The sequence below is a fragment of the Nannospalax galili genome, unplaced genomic scaffold, assembly GCF_000622305.1.
Source record: "Nannospalax galili isolate Female #2095 unplaced genomic scaffold, S.galili_v1.0 scaffold829, whole genome shotgun sequence".
Classification (NCBI taxonomy): domain Eukaryota; kingdom Metazoa; phylum Chordata; class Mammalia; order Rodentia; family Spalacidae; genus Nannospalax; species Nannospalax galili.
Genome location: NW_008360329.1, coordinates 4,649,189 through 4,673,350, shown reverse-complemented (window position 1 = coordinate 4,673,350; position 24,162 = coordinate 4,649,189). Strand labels below are relative to the sequence as shown.

General features: G+C 39.4%; 2 protein-coding genes across 2 annotated transcripts; both read left to right on the top strand.

Annotated features, from left to right (window-relative positions):
* Positions 1-8,607: 8,607 nt before the first annotated feature.
* On the top strand, positions 8,608-13,128 carry Fabp4 (fatty acid binding protein 4). Its single transcript, XM_008826075.1, has 4 exons — positions 8,608-8,746; positions 11,257-11,429; positions 12,000-12,101; positions 12,905-13,128. Exons 1-4 carry the CDS (start codon positions 8,674-8,676, stop codon positions 12,953-12,955), a joined length of 399 nt encoding a protein of 132 aa, XP_008824297.1. The 5' UTR covers positions 8,608-8,673; the 3' UTR covers positions 12,956-13,128.
* Positions 13,129-20,039: 6,911 nt separating this feature from the next.
* Positions 20,040-23,408, top strand: Fabp9 (fatty acid binding protein 9). The gene is made up of 4 exons (XM_008826074.2): positions 20,040-20,161; positions 22,359-22,531; positions 23,055-23,156; positions 23,313-23,408. Exons 1-4 carry the CDS (start codon positions 20,089-20,091, stop codon positions 23,361-23,363), a joined length of 399 nt encoding a protein of 132 aa, XP_008824296.1. The 5' UTR covers positions 20,040-20,088; the 3' UTR covers positions 23,364-23,408.
* The last annotated feature ends 754 nt before the right edge of the window (positions 23,409-24,162 follow it).

Genomic DNA, 24,162 nt, shown 5'->3' with positions numbered 1-24,162 from the left:
TCACAGATGCCTGACATTTGTGCTTTCTTACTGGATCAGAGTTCACTGGTGGAAGCGTCACAGCGCAAGCGCCTTCCAGAAAGAATGCTCAGTGCTTCCTTGTAAGCACAGTCACTCTTGATGAGCCTCTCCTGATCCAGCTCTTTACCAACATGAGGTCACAGCTGGAGCCCACTATGGCATCTGCCACCTTCTCTGGCTCTCTTTCTGTGATTTTCATGTTTTCTGCAACCTTGGGTACCAAAGTGTTTGAGCTCCCTTTTCTCACTCCCTTTCCCAAATTTAGACTGAACTCTTCTTAATTTCTTTTACTTTTTTCCTCCTTTTTTGAGACAGGGTCTCTTTTTAGCCATAACTGGCCTTGAACTAGCTGTGTATTTCAGTCTGGCCTTGATTTCACAGAGAGCCACCTGCCTCTGCCTCCCAAGTGCTGGAATTAAAGCGTGTGCCACCATGCCTGGGTATTCCTTCGTATTTTAAGTCTTTTGTTCCCTCTCTCAGATATTATCTCTTGAGCATCTTCTGTGAAATATGCCCACTATTTTCAGAAGCCCTCTAGTGTACAGCTCCTCCCTTGAAGTCATAACTATAATCATCCACAGTAAAAGCAAAAATCATGGCTCTGGAAAATAGTTGAAGTCTTGTGTTCCCTAAATCCAGACCTACATTACAAAGTGATTAAAATATACTTTGCTTATTAAGTTCTTGGCTTTCTGAAAGCAAGAACACAGGGTGGAGGATAGAGTAATGGACTCAGAATATCTGGAGACCAGTTGCAGCTCTGCCACTACTGATGGCTTTTAGGCTCTCCCTGGGCTCCCACACAAGCTGTTCCTCTGACTAGAACAGTACCCTTCATACACACCATTGGCCAGCACTCTACTCAAGGCAACCTTCAGCAGTTTTTGTATATAACCCCCTCCCCCCAATTAAGGCTGGTGAGGCATCTTCTCATATCGCTCAGTGGTTCTTATAATCTTTATGGTATGGACTGATCCTTGCATTCCTTCCTCACTCGTCTCATTTGTACACAAGAACGTCAAGCACAAAACACACTTCTTGGGCACTTAATGTCTTCCTTGCACTTAGCTGTTTCTATAATGTAAACTACAGAATGTATATGCAATTTTAAAAGCATATAAAGTGTGAGCAGCTGTGATTGCTAAAAGAGAGACTGTAAAGAAAAGAGACCCAGGGTATCTGTTGTTTGTGGACTGAAAACAGTTCTTACAGAACAAGTACAGTTTGCGTACCACTGTAACTGCAGCAGGTCACAAGGTTCTTCTGCCTTTCCTGAGGTGCTTCCCATGATGTTTTCATAATCACTGTGGGGTCAATGTAATGTAAATGCTTTGACAGTCCTATGATGCTATCTGCTATGGGTACTTCATAGTACTTAATGCAATCTAAATGAATCTCATTTTCTTTTGTGAACTAGACAGAGTAAGTCATAACATAATGCTAAGTCTGAGGTATATCAGATGGATCAGACAGAGACCTACCCCCAAGAGTTCATAGACAGGGATCTGAAAACAACTAAGATAATATGACATGAACACAAATAAGAGACAAACGTGGTGTGTGTGTGTGTGTGTGTGTGTGTGTGTATGTGCGCGTGTGTGTGTGTACGTACCTGGATGCCCTCCTAGATGTTTCTTGGTGACTTCTGATATCATGGCTGGTCTGTTTGTAAGGTCCTTTCTGGTTTTTCTAGTTGAGATCTTCACCTTTGACTATAGTCAGTTCTTAATGTTGTTTGCTTTATGAAATGAAGACCAAGTAGGTTACAGTTTATATTCAGAAAGTGCTTTGCCAGCTCCTCTGTGAGTTCCTATTTGCACCCACTGAACTGCATGTGAAGAGTTCCCTTTATGAGCAAGAAGGCAAGAGAAGTTACTCAAACGTCTTCAAGACACTCAGGTTGTCATTAGCCACCGACCTTCAATGGAGGCAGAGCTGATGGCTTAGTCACTTTTTCCGAAAATGCCACCATTATAAAGTCAAAGAGTCAAGAGTCAATGATCAGTCACTGTGACCAAGCATGAAATGAATGAAACACAGGCTTACCTTTGACTTTGCCTCTTAAACCTGGATAGGAAATGTAAAACAGTTCTCATAGTGTGTCCATTAATGAGAAGAAAAAAAAAAAGAAAAGAAAATAAAGCATACCTACCTTTTAAGTGTTTATCTTAAAATTGCTGACAAGCTCCCAAACACAGGTATCAATTACGCTTTAATAAAGGAACTTTGCCTCAAATAACAGGAAAACCTGGGCTTGAACCCTCACTTAGCTGGTACGCACAAGCTGTGGAAACTGTCCCTCTCGCTGCAGCTTTGTTGTTAGCCTTTATTATCCAGAAAGGGGTCTGTTTCCTCTTCAACTTAAAAATTGTCAGAAAAATATTCTCATTTCCTCACAAAGAAATAAACACAGGCAAAGGTCAGAGGGATGCATTCCATGGACACTGTCCACAGGGGAGCAAAGTGCAAGGCAAACAGCCTGGACCAGAATGCCTTCTCTGAGAGCCCTTAGTTTCTGAGACTGCATCCCCAGGGCCCACAGCCCCAAAGCAAAGCCACGCTGTTACAACTGCAGACCTTTCTCCACAGTTTTGAGGAAATATTGTGCCTGCTCTGTATTTTGTTTTCAGTTCTTGAGACTGACCCGAAGCATACACCTTTTGTAAATTAATTGCTGAGAATGCACTCTACCACTGAGCTACATCTATGGTCTTTTTTAACTTTGAGATGCTCCTTTGTAAGTTACCTAGGCTGGTATTGAACTCACTGTGTAGCTAAGGCGGACCTTGAGTTACAGTAATCTCCTGACTCAGCCTCCTGAGTAGTAAGGATTTACAGGCATGTGGTACCACACCCAGTCGATGTGTGCAAGTTTGTGCTGTGTTTGAATATATGTGAATGTGGTTGTTCCTGTGATCATGTCTTCCTTTGTCATTCCTTTGTCTTTTCATATTAAAGACTGACAATCTCCCATGCCCCCTGTTTGAGTGTTGGGCCCGTGCAGAAGGATGGGGCATGCTGGACTTTTCCATATCATTTCTCACTTTCTTCCTTTGCTTTGCTGTTATTTTGCTGGCATTTTCCTGTTCCAACCCATGTCTGCTCTTAACATTTGCCTTGTAAATAAATTTACACCTGCTCATCCTGTCCTTCATATCCACTCTTTGTAGGGCTACTGCATTCATGTTTCTAAAATTCAAAGAGAGGGTGAAATAGCCTGAGGGCTAAAATAGAAACTTGGATCATTGAAGACAGACAGAAAATGCTTTTATTTGGTATTCTATTCTATATACCTTTATCCCATGCACCATGGTGTCTTGGACACAGCAGGCTTGCAAAAAAAAAAAAGAAAGAAAAAAGATTTCTTTAAAATTATTTGCCAGTGTGAACATTTCATGATGAAACTGTTTGAAAATGTATACCTACTAGTTTCAAGGAAAGATAATCACTAAAATTTTGGTTAAATCTGTGCAATTCTCATTAATGCATAAGGAGACATTGTTCAAACTGTATTGTACTCCAAACTGTGTAATACTGGATTTTTTTTTTCCAGATGGGGTTTCACTATGAAGTCCAGGCTGATCTTGAACTCACACTCCTCCTGACTCAGCCTCGCAAGTGCGGAGGTTATAGGCATGTACCAACACACTCATCTCTTTATTTATTTTTATTTTCTGTGTATGAGTATTTTGCCTGCATTGTATGTAAGTGCACCCATGTGTGCAATACATGCAGAGGCCAGAAGAGGGTGTTGGATGCCCTGGACTGGAGTTACAGATGGTTGTTAACCATCATGTGGGTGCTAGAAACTAAACCAAGGTCTTCTGCAAGAGCAGCCAGTGCTTTTTTTAAAAAAAAATATTTTTAATGAATTTTTATGAATTTCATAAAATACATCTTATAGTTAAACACCCCCATCTGTGCCCCCAATAGCCCCCCTGCCAGATTTCATGTTTTCTGTCGTATGTTAAGGCCTATCAAGTCAAGTTTGTGTCCTGAAATGTCCCTTGGTGTGAGTCCACCTACTGGAGCCTGGTCAACCTATCTAATATCACTTCCTTAAAGACCACCTCAGGACTGGAGAGATGGCTCAGCGAATAAGAGCACTGACTGTTCTTTCAGAGGACCTGGGTTTGAGCACCCACATGGCAGCCATGAACCCTCTTTAGCTCCAGTTCCAGGGGAATCCTAAGCACCCTCTTCTGACCTGCACGGCATTGCATGACATGGGTGCACTCACATTCATGCAGGCAATACACTCATACACAAAAAATAAAAATAATAAAATAAAAAAAGAAGACCAACACTCCCTCATCCAGCAGTGATCAGTGCCAATAGTTCCTCAGCTAAGGTTGAGACTTCCTATCCATTTACCCACTTCTTTGTTGGGTTTTTGTCTGGTTTGAGATTCAATGGGTCTTGCACATGCTGTCACCATTGCTGTAAGTTCATATGAGCAAGTTCCGAACTGCCTGGAAAACTCTGATTCCTTGTGGTCATCCACCACCCCTGGCCCTTACAGTCTTTCTACCCCCTCTTTGGCCATGGTCCCTGAGCCCTGGGTGTCAGAAATTTAATATAGGCGACCTGTCTAGGGACAGGTACTCTACAGCCTCTTATTCTCTACATTTTGGCCAGTTGTGACTTTCTGTGTTAATCACTATCTGTTACATAAGGAAGCTTCACTGGTGAGAGTTGAGAGATGCATTAATATTATCTCTACCTCTTGTTCCACTATGTTCCCTGAGTCTCAGGTGTATAGAGGTTCCATTGTAGGTGTGTCACTCAGGGCTGGGCATCTCACAGACACTTATTTTCTGTGTTCGACCAGTTGTGGAACTCTGTAATAGTGTCCATCTGTTGCAAAAAGAAGCTTCTTTGATGAGTAGTGAGAGGCATACTTTGTACATATAAGAATATCTCTTTAGCATATAGTAAGAAATTATGTTTGTCTAGGGATGTGACAGATGTAGGTTTTTCTGTGGGCTCTATAACCTCTCCAGCTATGTGTGTTTGGCTATTTTCACTGTACCACATGTAAGTTCCATCCCATAGAACAGGCCTTAAGTTGAATTAGACAGCTGTTGATTACCCCCAAGATAAAAGTGTGACCATTACACCATAGCTAGCGCTCTTAACCACAGAGCCACCTCTCCAGTCCCCATCATGATCACCTTAATAATGAACTTAATACTGAAGTGTAAGTCTCCTTGTTTTGTACTACCCTTCTTAGATGATAGTCCACTAGCCTTGTGGCAAAGATGACACTAATTTAATGAGAGGGCATTCCATCTTATCTATGTCAGCAAAATCAACTCTTTAAAGACTGGTTTCTGAAGGAAGTAGCATTGAGTGCATTGCTTGTATATCCATTCATACTGCAGAACATGAGATGTGGACCCCTCCATTCAACAGGATAGCTCAGTGTTTACAAAGTTCTATGTCTTTCCTGAAACATAACTTAATGTCACGTGCAGAGTAAATTTTAATCTTCCATAGCTCAGGTGTTTGGAACAGAAATTGAGCTGCTTCTAAAACCAGTATCTCTTCAGGTAAGAATCTGGCAAGTCTGCTTTACTATTTTCCAAAGTAACAACATGAAGCTTCTCTGGGTTCAGCTACTGTCTTACATCTCACTTTGCTGTTGAAGTTACCAAGCCCCTTTCCCACAGGTTACTATTCTTGTTTACATGGAATCGTTAAAGGAACCTATCATTATTTCTAGATCTAATTTGTACCATTTCTCCATTGATGATCAGGCACTAACTATGAGGACAAAGGAATACAGTGCCACTGGCCCCAGATAAATATTTTTGAAGGTTTTAAAAATTATTATTTGTTTTACAGGAGAGTGATGGACTCTCAGTAACCTAGTTAAAGTTCTCTTCGTGGATATTTAACTTTATCTCAGAGTGAATGAATCTGGACAAAAGTCTCTGCCTTAGATTTGGTCTTTGCTCACCAGGAATATGTACCTGTACATTTGTCCCGAGATAGTGGCATTCTTGGTGGCCATATTTGGATGAAATTGTCTTGACATGGAGCCATACCAGTGATCTGCTGTTCCTTGTTCCTCCGATCTTCCTGTGGTTGTCCTCTGTTGTTCTGGTGATAGATCAATTGTCCACCTCAATTTTGTCATCTTTCTAGACGGTCCAGGCAAATGTCACCAACCCTCACAGTAGCCATTATGTGAGATGACCTGGTGCTGACTGCTCTGAAATGCAGCAGTCTCTATACTTGGTGGTATTTGTTTTTACTTAGCTGTCTCCTTGTATACCATCTTCCCAGTATGGAAATGAAGCTCCATGAAAGAAAACTGGTGTCTGCTGGGGGTGGCTCACTGTTGAATCCCCAGTGATTAGTGCAGTGCCTGAGTCATACAATGAATAAACAAATGGGCTTGGTGTCTTGTGCTACTCTAACATAGCCTTCCCCAAGAGAAACAGAACATGGGCCACATGTCCAATTAAAATTTTCTGGTAGCCACATTTAAAAAGTTGAAAAGATTAATTTTAGTAATATCTTTCACTTAACTTGTGTCAGCTATCATCATTTCAACGTAAAATCAATGCAAGAGATTTTCATTGTAGATTACACTTTATATTTTATATTAACTTCAAAATATGGTGTGTATTCTATACTAATAGCACATCTTGATTCAGACTCTAAATTATCTTTTGAAACATTTGACCAATATTTAGGGTTCACAAAACTTACAGTTTGAAAATTAGATTGACATATCTAAATTTTTCCAAACATATTTAAAATTTTGCAATAACTAAACTGAGAATAACTTTATATCTTTTAATTGAAATTAAGTAAAATTATATATTTGGCTTTCCAGTTGCACTGACCACATTGCAAGTGCTGAAGGGCTTCACGTAACTAGAGACACATGTATTGGACAGGCCTTCTCTATAACACGTTTAAATCACAGTGCTATAATTCACATACAACAAACAAAATGTGATAATCATTTCAATATATCTATGACAATTTATCAATAAAAATTAGAATCAACATGTCTCCCCAAATAAAAATATTGTCAAAATTATGCTTGTATTAATATTATTTAACTGTATTTCCTTCCAAAAGATATTATTCAATGAGAAGCAGTTGGGTCTGTGTTAGCAGCCGCATGTTGCATCACCACAGTCTGTGGATCCAGGTGCAGTCCCTAGTGGGTGGCTATCATTACTACGCCATTAGCAGATGCAACTAAAAACTGTCACTGTGAACTAACTTAATCAAATTTTTATAGTATACCACTTTCCTCCAGAAAATCCTGTTTATGGTATCCTCTTCCACAAACGTTGTTGGCAAGGCCTTGGGAGAGTGATATGGGCTTGGGAGTTAATTATATGCTCAGTAGGTACTTCTCAGCAAGACACAGTGCAGTAGTTCACCTCTCTCCAACATCCTGAATTGTGGGTATGATCATAGGCCTTTGTACATGTCAGCACCGTCCATCATTCTGGTATGAGGTAGGGAGATTGAAAAACATGATTACTTTAGAAAAATACCTCAGATTAGTCACTATGTCAAAGAAGAAAACAGGTTTTGATAACTTGTGACCACATCACTTCTGAACATTCAAGTAAAGCCACACTCTTTAGGTCTGGATGAATGTATGGTTCATAATGTATCTCAGAAATGGAATGACCTTTCTCAGTATGAGGAGTATATTTTGGATTGGGACAAGTTTTTTAAGGGTTGGTAAAAATCAACACTATATTATAATTTAAGGGGTAGAAATAGTGATGCTAAATTACTATTTTTTTAAAGATTTTGTGTGTGTGTGTGTGTGTGTGTGTGTGCATGTGTGTGTGCCACATGCATGCTGGTTCCCAGGAAGCCAAAAGAAAGCATTAGATTCCCCTGGACCTGGAGTTACAGGCAGTTATGAGCCGCCTGACTTGGATGCTGGGAATTGAACTCTGGTTCAGTAGGCACTCTTAATCACTGAGCCATCTCTTTAGTCCCTTAAATTATTATTTTAATCAAATCTATGGCCTACATTCCTAGCCAATGAACTTAATGAGTTTTTTAAAATTGATAGTAAAAATTTCATACTAGAAATCTAGACCACTTTAAAATACCATTGCTTATTTTGTCATAATTTCTGAGACAACACTGTCCTAACTAAAGAGCTGTTTAAGACTAAGACTCTCTAAGGTAGTTCTTATATTCTCTAATTAAAAAGAACTACACGCATCATTGCAGTATTAGTAAAAATAAAAAGACAAGAGGGTCAAAGTTCGTCCAAGATAATTGTCCTCCTCTACAATGGAGTGAGTATGTATGGAATAATAGGGGGAAGTTCCATGCACCAAGCATTTAATAGTCAAAACAGGAACGTTTAAAATACTCTGTTCATGGTTAAAAATAATTTGTACTCTAAGTCCAATGACCATTGCCAGGGAGAACCAAAGTTGAGAAATTTCTATTAAAAACATGACTCAGAGGAAAAAATACAGGGGCTGGTAATGAAGGAAATGATCTGGGGCCATTCCCCACTGGTCGCTCCTATAGTCACATGGTCAGGGCACCTTTAAAAGGGAGTTATCTGGACTCAAGAGGGTCACAGCCCCTTCCCCAACCCTGCAGCCTCTTTCTCACCTCGAAGAATAACCTTAGGAGATTTACAAAATGTGTGATGCCTTTGTGGGAACTTGGAAACTCGTCTCCAGTGAGAACTTTGATGATTACATGAAAGAAGTGGGTAAGTGCTGAGAGTGGCAGGTTTGCAAACTTTTTCTGGTAGGCAAAAGGGCTTATAGCTGGCTTTCACCCTGTGAGCACTGGCTGAGGTCAAAATGCTGTTTTCTATATGAAGGCTGGAGAAACACAAGAAAAGAAAAAATCCGTTCTCGAAGCTTTCTAAACCAAAGCTTCTAGCTGGTGCTTCCTACAGGTGAACCAATAGGGAAAAGGGTTTGATGAAAACTTATATGATCTGTAGAATAACAAGACGTTGCATCCACTGCCAAATGTGTGTTTCTGTGGTTTTCTTGGCTCTTTGCCTGATTTTCTTCTATTTCCTTTTGCATGTAAATTTTGCAATAACTTAGAAAGAAAAATATCTTTGTAGCATGAAATGATTTGTACTTAAAACCAAAGCCTATAACATTTTTCATCTTAGAAAAAAATCATTTTGGTTAGCAAATAATGTTAGCAAAATACGTTAAATTCTTTTCTGTCTCAGGGTTAAGATACAGAAATGTGCGGTTATTTTATGGTAGACAAATTCTTGACTTCTAGAAACATTTTTCTTCAAAGGATTAAATATTTCTTGGTGTAGAAATGATATGCGGTACCATGGAATTACTGAGTAACTGAAAAGGAGAGAGGCAGTGTGGCATACACAAGGCGTATGTACATGCCTCCTTTCTGATAACAGGCACAAAGTTTCAGGTTCTGTTGGCATTGCCAGCATGCTGCTATGAGAGTACTCACCAAACAACGGTGACAGGTGACAGTTAACATCGTGACAGTTGATCTGGAGGGTGCTTCTCAGCGGGCTTTTGCTTTGAGACCTTTCATGATAAAGTCAGATCCCAGATTCCAGAGTATCTTCATTAGGCTTTAGAATCGAATCCCCTAAGTCCCCCCAAACTTAATGTGATACAGTGGGCACACTTTAGGTTATCTGTAAATACAGTTCTTCTTGTTCACAGATAAAAGGAATATCAGGAATTTCAGCATGGCTAACTTTCTAGAACATCAACTAGCTGGGATTCAGCATCCCTGTCACCATGCAGTCGAATAGACATGTCAGGATTTGGGGCCACTGTTAGCTACTAACTTTCTGAAATGATTTACACTTGTAATAATCACTTGAAAACTATAGTAACACTGTTTAAATTATAAAAGGTCATAATTAAAGGTAGTAAGTTTCTTCCTGAATGGAACTGGCAGCTATAATTGAAGCAGAGTGGGCGCATATTACCTTCCGGAGTCAAATAAAAACAGAAAGAAACAAATGAAAACAGTGGGTTTTTTTTTTTTTTTTTTTTCCCCAGGCAGGGTCCTAGAGCCCTTCTCTAGTTGTGTCCCTTCCCTGTTGGTTCACTCTGCTTAGTTAATGCTGTGTTTTGTGGCACAGAAAGGACTCAAACTAGAAATATATCATTTCCCCACTTGTGGCCACTTTTTGGACAGGGAACAAAGTCACAGCATCTACATTGCTCAACTTGTGCTGTATTTTTCTATCAGTTCATCCCCATTTCTAACCTTTGGTTTCCTTTAGTCAAAGAAATTGCCTTGAATTAAGTATTTGTGTCAGAAAGTCAGCACGTCTGTGACTGTGGAAATTCTGTGTAAATAAGCAGCAGCTACTATTAAATGAGGTTGTAAATTATCTATCCCGTGGTCTGCACAGTGAAGCATTTCCTTCATTTAAACAAGTAATAGTTCACAACTTGAGTGACTGAGGATCAAAGTGTTTCCAAACTAGTCTAACTATGAAATTCTTACTAAGTTTTAAAGTTTTCACAAATGATATTTACTGAATTCCACTTAAATTTTTCTTATAAATTATTGGGAATGATATTGCAGTTCTAAAATGGCATGAATTTTAGAGAACTTTATGTTTGGAGAAATTAATCACAATCTTCATTTCATGGTTGAGTAATTTGGAAAGGAAACCTAGAAAACTAGACTTCATAACAAATACTGTGAAATAAAACTCATGGACACTCAAAATAGATGACCTTTTAACTGAGTAACTGTATTATCTCCAAACTCCTTGTGGATAACTTGGTCTCTAATTGTAAATTTTTAATATAATTTTTAATGTTTAAGAAAGAATGAAGTGGTCATGTTGCCTCAATCATAAACATAAAAAGCGACAGTAGATACACATATGCAATTAGCATATTATATGCATATTATAGATATATGACATATAAAATATATATACATATACATATGGGTATGAAGATTCAGTCTCTCTCTATATATATATATATATTTTTGTTGAAATTAATGTTGAATCTCCTGAGGGAATATACTTAGGACCAGAGAAGAGGATATGTCCAAAGTAAGTCTGTGTTGACTATACCTGAGAGCTTCTTTAAGAGTTAGCCTGATGTCTTAGCTGCACACATTGTTTAAAGAAGCCTCATGAAACTTGCAGAGCCTTCCTCGGGATCACACACTCACATAGTTCTTGACTTAGATAAAGATGTGAGGAGAATGTAAGCTTGGCATACTTTCTTCTCCTAACTGCAGGGGTGGGCTTTGCCACCAGGAAAGTGGCAGGAATGGCCAAGCCTAACATGATCATCAGTGTGAACGGAGACGTGGTCACCATTCGATCTGAAAGTACCTTTAAAAACACTGAAATTACCTTCAAACTTGGCCAGGAATTTGACGAAGTCACCGCAGATGACAGGAAAGTCAAGGTGAGGCACTAGGAACTGGTGCAGAGTGAATGCCTGGCTTTGACATGCCTGTAAGACATGATTTCATGATAATGGGAAAAAATGCTGTTCTGTCATAAGCTGAAGACCCCCGAGCCTACGTCTAAGCAATTCCACTTTTAATATGCTGTTAATGAATATCCCCTCTTTATTAAGTTGTCCTGGTATTAAAAAGTGATTATTATACTTTATGTGCTATACAATAAATAGTGTAATTGGTGTGAATTATAGCAACAAATAATTCTACAGAAAGTTCACAAAAATAGTGAAAAAAGGAAGAAAAATCACATGTAATACTGCTATCCCAACATATTGGTGATCTATTTTCTTTCACAGTAGTTTTTTTCAAATTGCAATTTTGCATTTTAATTTTTATCCATATATGAGTTCTATGTTATTGTTTTCAAGGATCTTTTTTTTCTTGTTGGAATGTATTTGTCATTTAAATTTACTAAGGACCTCAAAATATATCTTTGAACCAAGGTTCTATATTTTAAATTTTATTTTCTGTGTTCATATACAAATTGCAATCACTTTTCACTATGTCCACAGAGCATCATAACCTTAGATGGGGGAGTTCTGGTGCAGGTGCAGAAGTGGGATGGAAAGTCAACCACCATAAAGAGAAAACGAGAGGATGATAAACTGGTGGTGGTGAGTATCATCTAGGTACTTAATTCTAGGACCCACTGCCAGGTTACCCCAGGATCATGACTTTAAGAAACTCAACTTAGAGGGGCTGGAGAGATGGCTCAGTGGTTAAGAACACTGACTGTTCTTACAGAAGACCTGGGTTCAAATCCCAGGACCCAAATGGCAGCTAACAACTGTCCACAACTCCAGTTCCAGGGGATCTGACAGCCTCTTCTGTCCTCTGCAGGCATTGCCTACATGCAGGCAATACACACATACACATAAAATAAAAATAATAAATAAAGTATTAAAAAAAGAAACTCAACTTGCTTGTGTAGAGCAAAAATGCCATTTTTACTGAGCTTCTGTTTCCACCTTAGCAATAGTCCTTCATGTTTGCCTATTTATTTTTATTTGGTGCTGGGGATTGAATCCTGGGTCTTGCTTGCTGAACATGTGTCCTACCACCAAGCTATATCCCTATTCTCCTGGTGCAGTCAGCTCAACCCAAGCACACCCTCCCTAGGGAGTACCCTCTCTCCTTTCAGCCACTCTAAGCCTGAGTCCAGCAACACCCTCACCACGTTGATGTCACTAATTTACCAGGTAGATTTTCCAGCTCCCTGGGAGGAAGACCTATCTTCTTGGTCCTTACACTCCCTAACCTATTACAGTAAGGGATGGATATATACTAAAAATGTAGGATTCCAGAACAAATGTGTTTAATGGAATATTTTTTCCTTTCCAACACTGAAAGATACAAAAATTGAATGTTTGGTGTTGTCCCAGTGTTTGATCATGAATTTTTCTGTGCCTGTGTCTAGGAATGTGTCATGAAAGGCATCACTTCTACAAGAGTTTATGAGAGAGCGTAATCCAAGGGGACATGGCCCTAGACTGAAATTTGCATCGAACGCTACAATACTTGGCTGGATGTATTGTTGAAAAGGATATTACTTTCCACTAATTAGCAAGCAACTAATTTTCCTTGAAGTTGGATTTTATTAAATATGGTTGTGTTGATTAAATAAATAAAACTTTTTAGATTTAGAAAGTGGTGTAATGACATTTTTATTGTGCTGTATAATTTTGTACTCATAATTCAGTGAAGAAAATAGACAATTATATCATTACTTTCTTTCTGATATAAGTAATAAAAGATCTTTCATAATAATGCAAGGTTAAAAAGTTAATATAGGGCTGGAGAGATGGCTCAGAGCACTGGCTGCTCTTGCAGAGGACCGGGGTTCAGTTCCCAAAACCCATATGGTGGTTAACAACTATCCTTAACTCCAGTTCCAGGAGATCAGATGTCCTCTCTGGCCTCCATGGGCACTGTACATGTGGTGTACTTCTATACATGCAGGCAAAACACTCATACATATAAAATAAAAACAATAAATAAAATGTCTTTTAAGTTAATACCCAGGAATTTTCCTAGGTATGAGACAGTACCTCAGTACCGTGAATGGTTATCGAGCCTTTCTTTAGCCTGTCTACAGTTAGGAAACTATCTGTCTAAGAGCCAAGGTAGTTTTAAATGCAGTGGAATTGTCCACAGCCAAGTGGTCCATGTGTACACATTTCATACCTGACCTGTCCTAGAGCTTTGTGACACAGCAGAACATACAAAGCACATTGCTGAAAAAATCTGTAGTCTCCATTGTGTAAGAGAGAGGACAGAGAGGGAGGAGGGGGAGGGGGAGGGGGAAGAGAGAGAGATAATGTGCTCTCTATGTACCTCAGCTGGTTTTGAATTTGTAATCCTGCCTCAGTGTCTCATGTTGCTGGATTACAAGCATACACCACCATGCCTAGCTAGTCTGAAATTTTTAGATTGAAACATTAAATCTAAAACAAATTTTTTAGGCAATCTTTCATTTTTATAACAAGATAACAAGATTCTCGAGGCTGTGTACTTTATGAAGAAATAAGTTTACTCAGCTCACAATTTTGGAGGCTGAAAGCCCAAGATTGGGCAGAGCCGTAGATTTGACCACTGATCTCATGGTAGGTGTCATTATGGGGGAAATGTGTAAAAGACAGGGATGAACATCTTATAGTGAGAAAGAAAGCCAAAGAGCAAGGAAGGGTCCATCTTGCCATTTTCAACAACTTATTCTTGTGAAATCTAACTGGGGTTCCATTGATCCCATTTGAGGCGAGCCCTCGCCCCTGCCCCACTCATCCACTAATGACCTAATCACCTTTCAGTAAGTTCCGCCGCTTAAAGTTCCCACCATGTTAACGTAACTATGCTGAGGACCAAGCTTCTAGGATATGAACCTTTGAGGAACAAACTACATCCAAACCATAGCACCAGGATGGATCTGGAAGCAAGCAGAAGCCACACCGATATTTCAAAAATGTTCACTCCAGAAAAGTGTGACAGGCCTGTTCGTGAGCAAAGATGCAAATGTTACTCAGTAGTTTCCAAATGTAGCTTCTTTTCAGCAGAACATTTTTACTCAAATGAGACCTCTTTGGAATCCCAATGTCTAAAACACATGTACACACACACACACACAAACAAACAATAACAGCAGGGTTTCCTGGGCAGTGTATGTGTGTGTATACATGTGCCTGTTGCATGTATCTGTTGTAGAAGCCATGAAGCATCTCCACAGATTATTAAGCTTTTGCATATATAGATTCAAACTTCTAAATCACAGACTTACATTTTATAGTAAAACAAAAGCCTATTAAGGGGTAAAGGGAAATGTGTGCTACAGGATGTATGCTGAGTGGCATGTCAGACACAGAAAGACACTTGCCTCATACGTGGAAGTTAAAGGAAAGAAAGAAAAGTCACCCTGCATGTGGAATAGTGATTTGCAGGGTGGGGAGGAAGTGTGAATTTATTTAGCGTATGTTGTGTGAATGTACTGAAATAGTACACAGACTCATGCTAACCCCAACTAACGTGCATAATTAATACATGCTCATCAAAAACAAAACATACGCTGTAAATGTTATTGTTTGTGAAGTCCTCTTTGACATGGACTGCTAGAGCTGTTCATTTTCTGAGCACCTATCGTGTATGTAACACTGTGGTGTACAGGAGCCACAGAAGTGGATTAGGCTCCTGGTCACAACAGATTTACTTTAATCACAAAAATAGACCCACAGTCTGGGTTCAGCAGAGATTTGGAGAACTTAACTAAAAGTTTGCAGGAGTTGGTTAGGAAAATTCTTGGTAAATCAATATTTACTAAGAACAAACTGTGGAGTTAAGACACTTTGCATGATTTATGTCATTGATCATCAGAATAATCAAATGGGAAGAGTTAGCATTTCTATCGAGGTGAAAATCGGTGAGAAAACTGAAGTTCCTATGACTGCTTCTGTTTGGGGGGCAGCCTCAGTTTCAGTCCTGGGTGATTGCTCCTAATTAGGGGTGATCTTTTCCTAGGGGTCAACTGTCTGAGAGGTATCACTGTTTCTGAAACTCAAGGTCATTACAGGCTTATGACAATGACTAGAGACATCTAAGCATAGCACCAGGGGGTCTGGAACAGGAGACTTTGAAAACTGACAGTTGAATGTCACTGCAAATCTTGACAGACACTCCTTAAAATTTGAACACATCTATGTGCAGAGTTGAACAGGAATCTGACCCAAAGTCAAAGAGGTAAGTAAAAATGAAGGCAGAGTTGCCAAGATTCATGATGCATTAAGTCATTCATTGGGCATCTGTTAGACACAAGTGAAGTCAGTGCTTTCTAGCAATCGTGGCTTCTAAATTCTTATAGCAATCTGATTACTGTAACTACTACAATACTAGATCCAAATAGCCAATTTTCAGCAACAACATGTTTGCATTTCCAGGACACACAAAGAAATAGGAAAAGTCTATTCAAAGGAGAAATTGGAAATCTGTGAGTTGTTGATAGGAAGCCATACCAAACATGATGGTAATTCCTCAAAAAATTAAGCATAGAATTACCATGTTATGCAGCAAAGTCAAAGCACAATTACAAAAATATCTGTAGACCCACATTCATAGTAGGTTATTAACAATACATGAAAGCAAACTGAGTGCCCAACAGGTAAATGAATGATCAATGTATATACATGAACACACAGGCACACCCGTGCTCATGTATACATACTCAATAAAATTACTATGGTCAGACTTAAAAATGAAGGAAATTTTCACAGGCTTAAAAGCATAGATGAATCTTAAGAATACACTAAAAGGCATAATCCTGTGATAAAAACATCAAATACCATGTGATTTCACACACACAGTATCTAGTATATAGTACCTATAATAGTCAAAATCATGCTGACAGAAATCATTACAGACAATTGTAATAGACACTCCGGGCTACTGAAGATGCCAGAAATGTGGAACATCTACTGAGGAAACTTCCTGGCAATAAGAGAACTCAACATGGGAAAGTGGCAGTGTGCACTGCAGGGTCAGGGCTGTAAGGGAAGGGCTATCCAGCCTGTTGGAGCTTATGAACTCTGGATACTGAATATGGAGCTGCTACAGGATTTAATGTTTGTCCTGCTTGGTTTCAGTCTCTGGTTTGATCTTTCTTTGCCTTTCTTATGTTCCTCCCTTTTGGAACGGCAATGTTGACCCTATGCTGGTGTCATTTAAGTATGTAACCTTTTGAATTTATAGTGGCTCATAGCTAAGAGACTGTCTTCAGTCTCAGTAGAAATTTTAGACTTTGGAAATTTGAACAGTGTTGGAGCTTTGGGAATGACTGAAGTCAGACTAAATGCAGCATTGGAAGAAAGCCATGAGTTTTTGGGAGCCATGGACAAATGTTCTGGTTTGAATTTCTAATGTCCTTCACGGGCTTGAGTTTTGAATGCTTGTTCCCCACCAGTGGTACTGTTTGGGAGGCCACGTAGCCTTTAGGAGGTGGGGCCTGGCTGGCAGAAATAGTCACAAGGGATGGGTCTTTGAAGGTTTATTAGCCTGGCCTCGAGTTCTACCCTTATTTGTTTCCTGGTCTACTGTGATTGAGCAGTCTGTGCTACACAATTCCACCACTAGGAGCTCTGCTATCCTCCCCTCCCCTTCATGGGCTGAAACTACTGAAACTGAGACCAAATAAATCCTTCCTCCCTTAAGGTGTGTCTGTCAGGTATTGTGGTCATAGGAAAACAAAGGTAACTAACACTCCATCTAGTGGTAACCAGAATGAAAGACTTATCACAAGATTGGGTAAGAGAAGCACAGTGTGCTAAAAGCCTGTCTGTAGTCGTGGTTAAAGGACTCTAACAAGGAGGGGCTGGAAAGATGGCTCAATGGTTAAGAGTACTGGCTGCACTTGCAGAAGACCTGGGTTTGATTCCCAGCACCCACATGGAAACTAACAACTGTCTGTAAGTCCAGTTTTGGGGACCCAATGCCATCTTCTGACCTCTGTGGGCATTGCACAGCATGGATGCACTTACATACATGTAGGCAATACAGGCATACACAGAAGAAACAAATAAATAAAAATAATAAAAAAATTTCAAAAAAGAACTCTAATGAGAGGTGCTAGTTAAAAAGAAGCAAATTCCATTTATTTCTCTTGTCTCTCATTCATAAAAAAATTACTTAACATTTACAGTGTACCAGACACTGTCTTACCAATATAGAAGTGAGTATGAAATGCCCTTTGTTGATGCACTTTTAGAATAGCTTATAAGATGGCTGAGGGATAAGTAGCTGTAATACTATAAGCTATGTTGGTCAATACATATAAGGTCTAATTGTATCACATAATAGGGATTAACTAGTTCTGAACTAGTTCATCAGAGGAGGCGATGTCAGGGTTGGGTCTGGGAAGATGGGTAGACAGTGTACATAAAACCAGCTGCACATGACACAGGTACTTAGTTGGACTCACCTTAGCCATTTGGTGAAGCTATTTACAAAGATAGGGTAATAGTTAAAGGCTTAATCATTAAATAACAAAACCTCAGACACAAAATTGTTTAAATAGTAATGACATTATGAACTCATAACAGAGCTTCTAAAAATAAAGCAATGTCCAGTTCCTCCCCTCTTTGCTCTGCCATTATCAGTTCAGGCTCTATCTTTGTGTTGGTGCCACAGTGGATGTAGCTGTGTAAAATCACAGAAGAAAATGAAGTGGGCAGAGGAAGGCCAGTGGCCATCTCTCCCTCTTGACTGTCTCCCAAGGGTGGGGAATGTTAAAGAAGATAGTAATTTGGTATCCCCTTTTATCACGTGAGCCAATTGAGCTAAAAGGGACCACAGTGTTGATTTATGAATCAATCAATGTCAGGAAAATAAAAACAAGGATGAAAGGCAGGCTGGAGATCTTTACCTAACTACCCCACTGGCCAACGTGCATAGCTGAGAATATTTTCTACCTTTCAAACACAGTGAAAACACATTCGAAACCAATAAAACTAGAAAGCTGATCTCTATTTGAACATCCAATCTGACTACACCTTCCACTTTTGATTATTTTGAGCATAGTCTTTCCAAAAACTGACTCTAGGTTTTTGTTTGCCCTCTTCATATATGACTTTTCTACTTATAAAGGTGTAACAGTTCCCATTTCTTCTTTACCTCTCTTCTTCAACAGCAATTGTTTACGCTACCTGTTATTATTACTTCCTGGTGCCCAAACATCAATCTCTTGTTTTCTTTATATGTAAAGAGATATTTCTCAGAGTCAAAGAAATATTTGACATAAAGCAGATAAAAATCAGAATATTTGCTGGGCGTGGTGGCACATGCCTTTAATCCCAGCACTCGGGAGGCAGAGGCAGGTGGATCTCTGTGAGTTCAAGGCCAGCCTGGTCTACTTAGTGAGTTCCAGGACAGCTGGGGCTACAGGGAGACCCTGTCTCAAAAAGCCCCAAAAAATCTGAATATTCTTTGTCTGACCACTGACTGTCTAAATTTCCAGATCTTTGAGATAACTGGAGTTCAGTGAAGTGGCATCAGTCCATTTAATCAAATCTTTCTTAGACTTCTAAGAAGTCAATTTCCATCACCTGGATTGGAAAATATGACTTGAGAAGGAGTTGCAGAGATTTAATTTACTTGCTGTTTTTTACTTTTTAGAATGTAGATGTCAGGCATCATTTTCCTCTAAAACTCTCCAAAATTTTACCTTCATACTTTCAAGTGGTATCTTTTAATATAAAAATTATCTTGCAAGCCAGCCATGGTAAAACACACCTAGACTCCTAACGCTTGGGAGGCTGAGACATAAGGATTGCCAATTTGAGGCTCTTTTGCACTTCACAGGGAGACCCTGTCTCAAAACAAAACAAAAAGATTACTTTCTAAACCTGAAAAATTAGTTTCTAGGCATTGACTCTACCTCCTACCTCCTTTTAAAGGCTTTAATCAGAAAACACCACTTAGTGATAATTATCACCTTTCTTCTAGTCCTCAACTACCCTTGATTGACAACAATGATAATATTAATAATACCCTAGACCTCACTTCAAGCAACTGTAGGCATTTTCAGTTACATTAACAATATCAATACATCAACCCTGCAAGGAAGGGAAGGGATGATATTATTTTAATGAAGGAGATGTGTTGGGCACCATGACTTGCCTGAACAAAAAACAGCTGAGGCAGACCCGGTAAGGATGCTCTTTTTGGGTGGGAAAACATCTCAGCAGAGTGTTCATCAGACATTTGTCAGGATGGTCCCTCAGGATAACTCAGCACTTCCTGTTCAAAGGCTGGTCTCTACCGAAATTGACTCCATTCTACAAGCAACAGTCATTAAGCAATTCTTGGGTGTAAACCTCTTTGCTAGAAGCTGTAACAGTTGTCCTGAATTAAATGTCACATGTTAGTGTTCTGTCTCTTAACTTGGAGGGAAATAGAATGAGTCAACTCTGGTGCCAGGAACCTCAGACTCCCCGAAGCCCATTGGCCACCTTAGGAATGTCACGTGACGAAGATGATCTTTAAAGTAAGCTGCTGGAGGCACTGGGATGCCCACACCTCTTTGATCTTCTGTTGTGAGTGCCTCCTCTTCTGAGAAAGCTGTCCACGATGATTGAGGCCTTCTTGGGAACCTGGAAACTGGTCTCCAGTGAAAACTTTGAGGATTACATGAAAGAACTGGGTGAGCAACGCCACTGTAAGACTTGGAAACTGACAAGGGATTTTGTGAAGTGGCTGGGTTCCCACTGCACAATGAATTTTCCTACAATTTTCTTTTTGTTATCCTGAGTGATACTCATGTGAGGAGAACAAAGTTCATGATTGCATTTACTATTAGTACATCTTTTGCTTTTTCTTGTTATTAGTGATAATTGCATCTTCTAACATTTCTATGCCATGTTCGCAGCTGTCTTGCTCTGTAACCTGTGCATCCTTTTGGAAGATACTTCATACCAACCTCCAAATGGAATTTCTTTTTAGCTGGCTCATTTCATTGAATAGCTTTTCTGGATTTCAAATTTATATAGAAAAGTATCTATAATTAAATATATCAATTGAATTTCTTTCAGGGTTTTCTTTGTTATAGAACAGCAGTAGCAACAAATAAAATTTCAAATCAGTTTTTTCAGAGCTCTAATTCATGTGAGAGCCAGTTAAAACATAATTTTGAAGATTTTCTTTTTCAAGAAAGTGAATGTTTTTATATTACTGAATATCTTGCTATTGGCTGTCTCTCAGAAGTATAAAGCCTTCCTGTCCTTTATCTCTAATTCAAGTTCAGTGGTCAGACATCAGTCAGAATGACTTATGTTTGTAATGGCTCCTCTACTAATGATGGAAGAACAACAGATATCTCATATTTAATTTATAATGACTTCCTTTATAATAATGAACTATACGCAAAGTCAAAGATTTCTTCAGTTTTAAAACTTATTTTTAGCCAGGCGTGGTGGTACACGCCTTTAATCCCAGCACTTGGGAGGCAGAGGCAGGTGGTCAAGGCCAGCCTGGTCTACATTGTGAGTTCCAGGACAGTTGTGGCTACGGGAAAACCCTGTCTCAAAAAAGCCAAAAAAAAAAAAAAAAAAAAAAAAAAAAAAAAAAAAAAAAGAAAGAAAGAAAGAAAGAAAAACAAAAAACAAAAGCTTATTTTTAAATCCACCAATGGATGCTGACAATTATTAATATGTTTACTCATGCTAAGCAATGAAACAATACTTCATCCCCCCATAATAAGTCAACCTGCTTATAAATGTGGTATTTGTTCCTCTTTCATAGCCAGTATTAACTTCTCAGGGTTCATATAAGAACCTCGGGGATGGGTGTGGTAGTGCACACCTATAATCCCAGGAATCAAGACATTGTTGCAGGAAGGTAGAGTTCCAGGCCAGTTCAGGCTACATAGAGAGATCTGTCTCAAAAAATATATCTATGCCTACATCTATCGATATCTAGTTCTATATCTCTATCATCTATCTGTTTATACATACATATACATATACATCATGTATAGAGAGAGGTGGGAGAGGGATGGGAGGAACTTGGGAAGGCCAGAATAACACTAGTATTGATGGGAGCTGGGGCACAAGGAGGTCTCAGTCCACTCATTTTAAATCCTTTCATGTGCTCTTCCAACACACCTATGAGGGGAGCATTAATTATCCACATTTTACTGCTCAGAAAGCTGAATGGGAGACAAGCTGGCAGGTATGAAGGCTGGAGCTCAGGTTTTAACCATCTCACTTTCCCTGGAATCCACATGTCTGTTTCCCTGAAGTTCAGGGCATCACAGCCATTCATAATTTGAATGGAAAGTAGAATTCAATGTGCATTTCAGGGAGGAGTCAGTGTTTCTGTCTACCTACCATAGAAGTCAGATCTGACCATGGAAAATCCCCAATCTGAACAACACGGCCACGCTCTAAGCATTGCATTGTCTTTGCAAAGTTTCCACAAGGTTAAGTGCAAGCATTTGATCCCCTGAAAGCCATCATGCAAATATACATTTTACATAAAGCACAGATGTCTCAGAAAGTGAATTTAGCTTTTCAAAATGTTAGAATTATTAGCGCTACCTTCTGGTTGGGAGGGCCTGGCTCAATTTAGGCACCACAGAGAACATAAAATAAGTTACTATGGCTGGACATGGTAGTATACTCCTGTAACCCCAGCCCTGGGAGGCTGAGATAGGATGATTTTGCATTCAAGGCCACCCTGGGCTACATATTGAGACCCTGTCTCAAAAGAAAACAGGCACTATATGTTAGCCAAAATTTTAGTGGGGGAGTATGCATTCTTTGAAAACTGGCTTCCAAAATGCTGGTTGACACATCTTTCTAAGTATGTGAACAAGGCATATTGCCTTTTCTGTCTTACAGGAGTGGATTTTGCAGCCCGGAATGCAGCGGCTCTAGTGAAGCCAAGTGTCAATATTGGTCTCAGTGGGGAAATAGTGACCATCCGAACAGAAAGTTCTTTCAAGAACACTGAGATCTCCTTCAAGCTGGGGGAAGAGTTTGATGAAACCACTGCAGACGACCGGAAAGTGAAGGTCAGTCGAAACCAATTCTTCCTGGTATTCAACAATTGGGAAAAAATAGGTGGTTAGGCATGGTTTATTAAGCAGAGTTTGGTTTATTATGAGACCTGTTTGGGCTTGTTTAGTTCTTATCCATCTATAAAGTTAATCTGTTTGCTAATTATTCACATGGCACAATGGAGCTGACATGTTTGAAGTATTCTTTTTGTTGCTGTTGTAAGAGATAAGGTCTTCATTATTTAGTCCAGGCTGACTTGCAACTCAGAATCCTTCAGCTTCCCCTTAACTGAACGTCACCTCATCTAGCAAAACGCATTCACTTTTTCCCCAATTTTGTTCATTATTACATAAAAGTTCATACAGAAAGAAATATTCATTAAGGTCCTACAGCTTAGTCATTCTTTGTCTATGAGAACATCAATTTACTTATCTTTTAAGACTTCTAGGTTAACAGTATGAAGCCAGGATAAGAACCACAGAGAGGATTCTGAACAGACTGTCTAGGGCTGTAACCTTTTTCTTTATGAATTTCTAGAGCATCGTAACATTAGACAATGGGTCAATGATTCAAGTCCAAAAGTGGCTTGGCAAAGAGACAACAATCAAAAGAAAAATTGTGGATTCAAAAATGGTAGTGGTGAGTATTAGATTTTCTTTGCTCTTTTTGATACACACCTATCAAGCTCCCCAACTGTTTTTGTGCTGTGAATTGAGGATTTGTGCTGGGATAAAAAGGGTAGAACAAATTCAGCCTATCAATTGTCATCTATAAAAAATCTCTCCTTGTTTTCAGGAATGTAGCATGAACAATATTGTCAGCACTAGGACCTACGAAAAGGTGTAAAAAAAGGCAGACACCAGTGAGACCTTGGTCACTACAGGAAACTTGCCACTGAAGAAAATGTGCCTCAGCGACAGTGCTTTAAAACACTCTCAGCAGAAGTTGGCTCAATAAAAGCATTAACTCAAATGCAGTTTTCAAACTGTTTAATAAAGGTTAGGGATAGTCTTCTGACTTAGTAAGGTAAGATTTTCTTGCCACTGTCGTGACTGTTGGAGCACCAGTGTCCCCTCTGTTCTCTGCCCACCTGATTGCCACAGCCCTTGAGCTCCCACCAAAGGGCCCATTTCATATAAGTGAAGGCACTCTTCTAGAGTCATGTAGAAATTCATGTGGCCTCAAAGGGGGTTACATTATGTCACTGGAGCCTATTTGTGAAGCACAGGTACTTCTCAATCAGCATTGCTCAATTTTTATCTTGATAGAAGCCAAGCCTTGCTTAAAGATAAGTTAGCTGATAGCAACAGATGATAGGTGGATGGATGGAGAATGGATGGATATGTAAATGGATGGATATATAGATGATAGATAGATGATAGATTTTTGAGATCACATCTGTCACTGTTTACAACTCTCCTCCCCTCTTCTACACAATGACATTCCATCAGATACCAGTCCCAAATTTCTAAACGTCTAGTGAAAATATCATTGTTAGGGCCACACAAAGTTCTTCATTGCGTTTGAGTGCTCCTGGACATCAGAGCAAAACAGAGTAATGAGATAAAACGAAACAGCCGAGAGTGGCAAACGGCAATGGCCTTCTGCAGCAGGGGGATGAAAAAGAAGAAGACAGAGGAGAAAT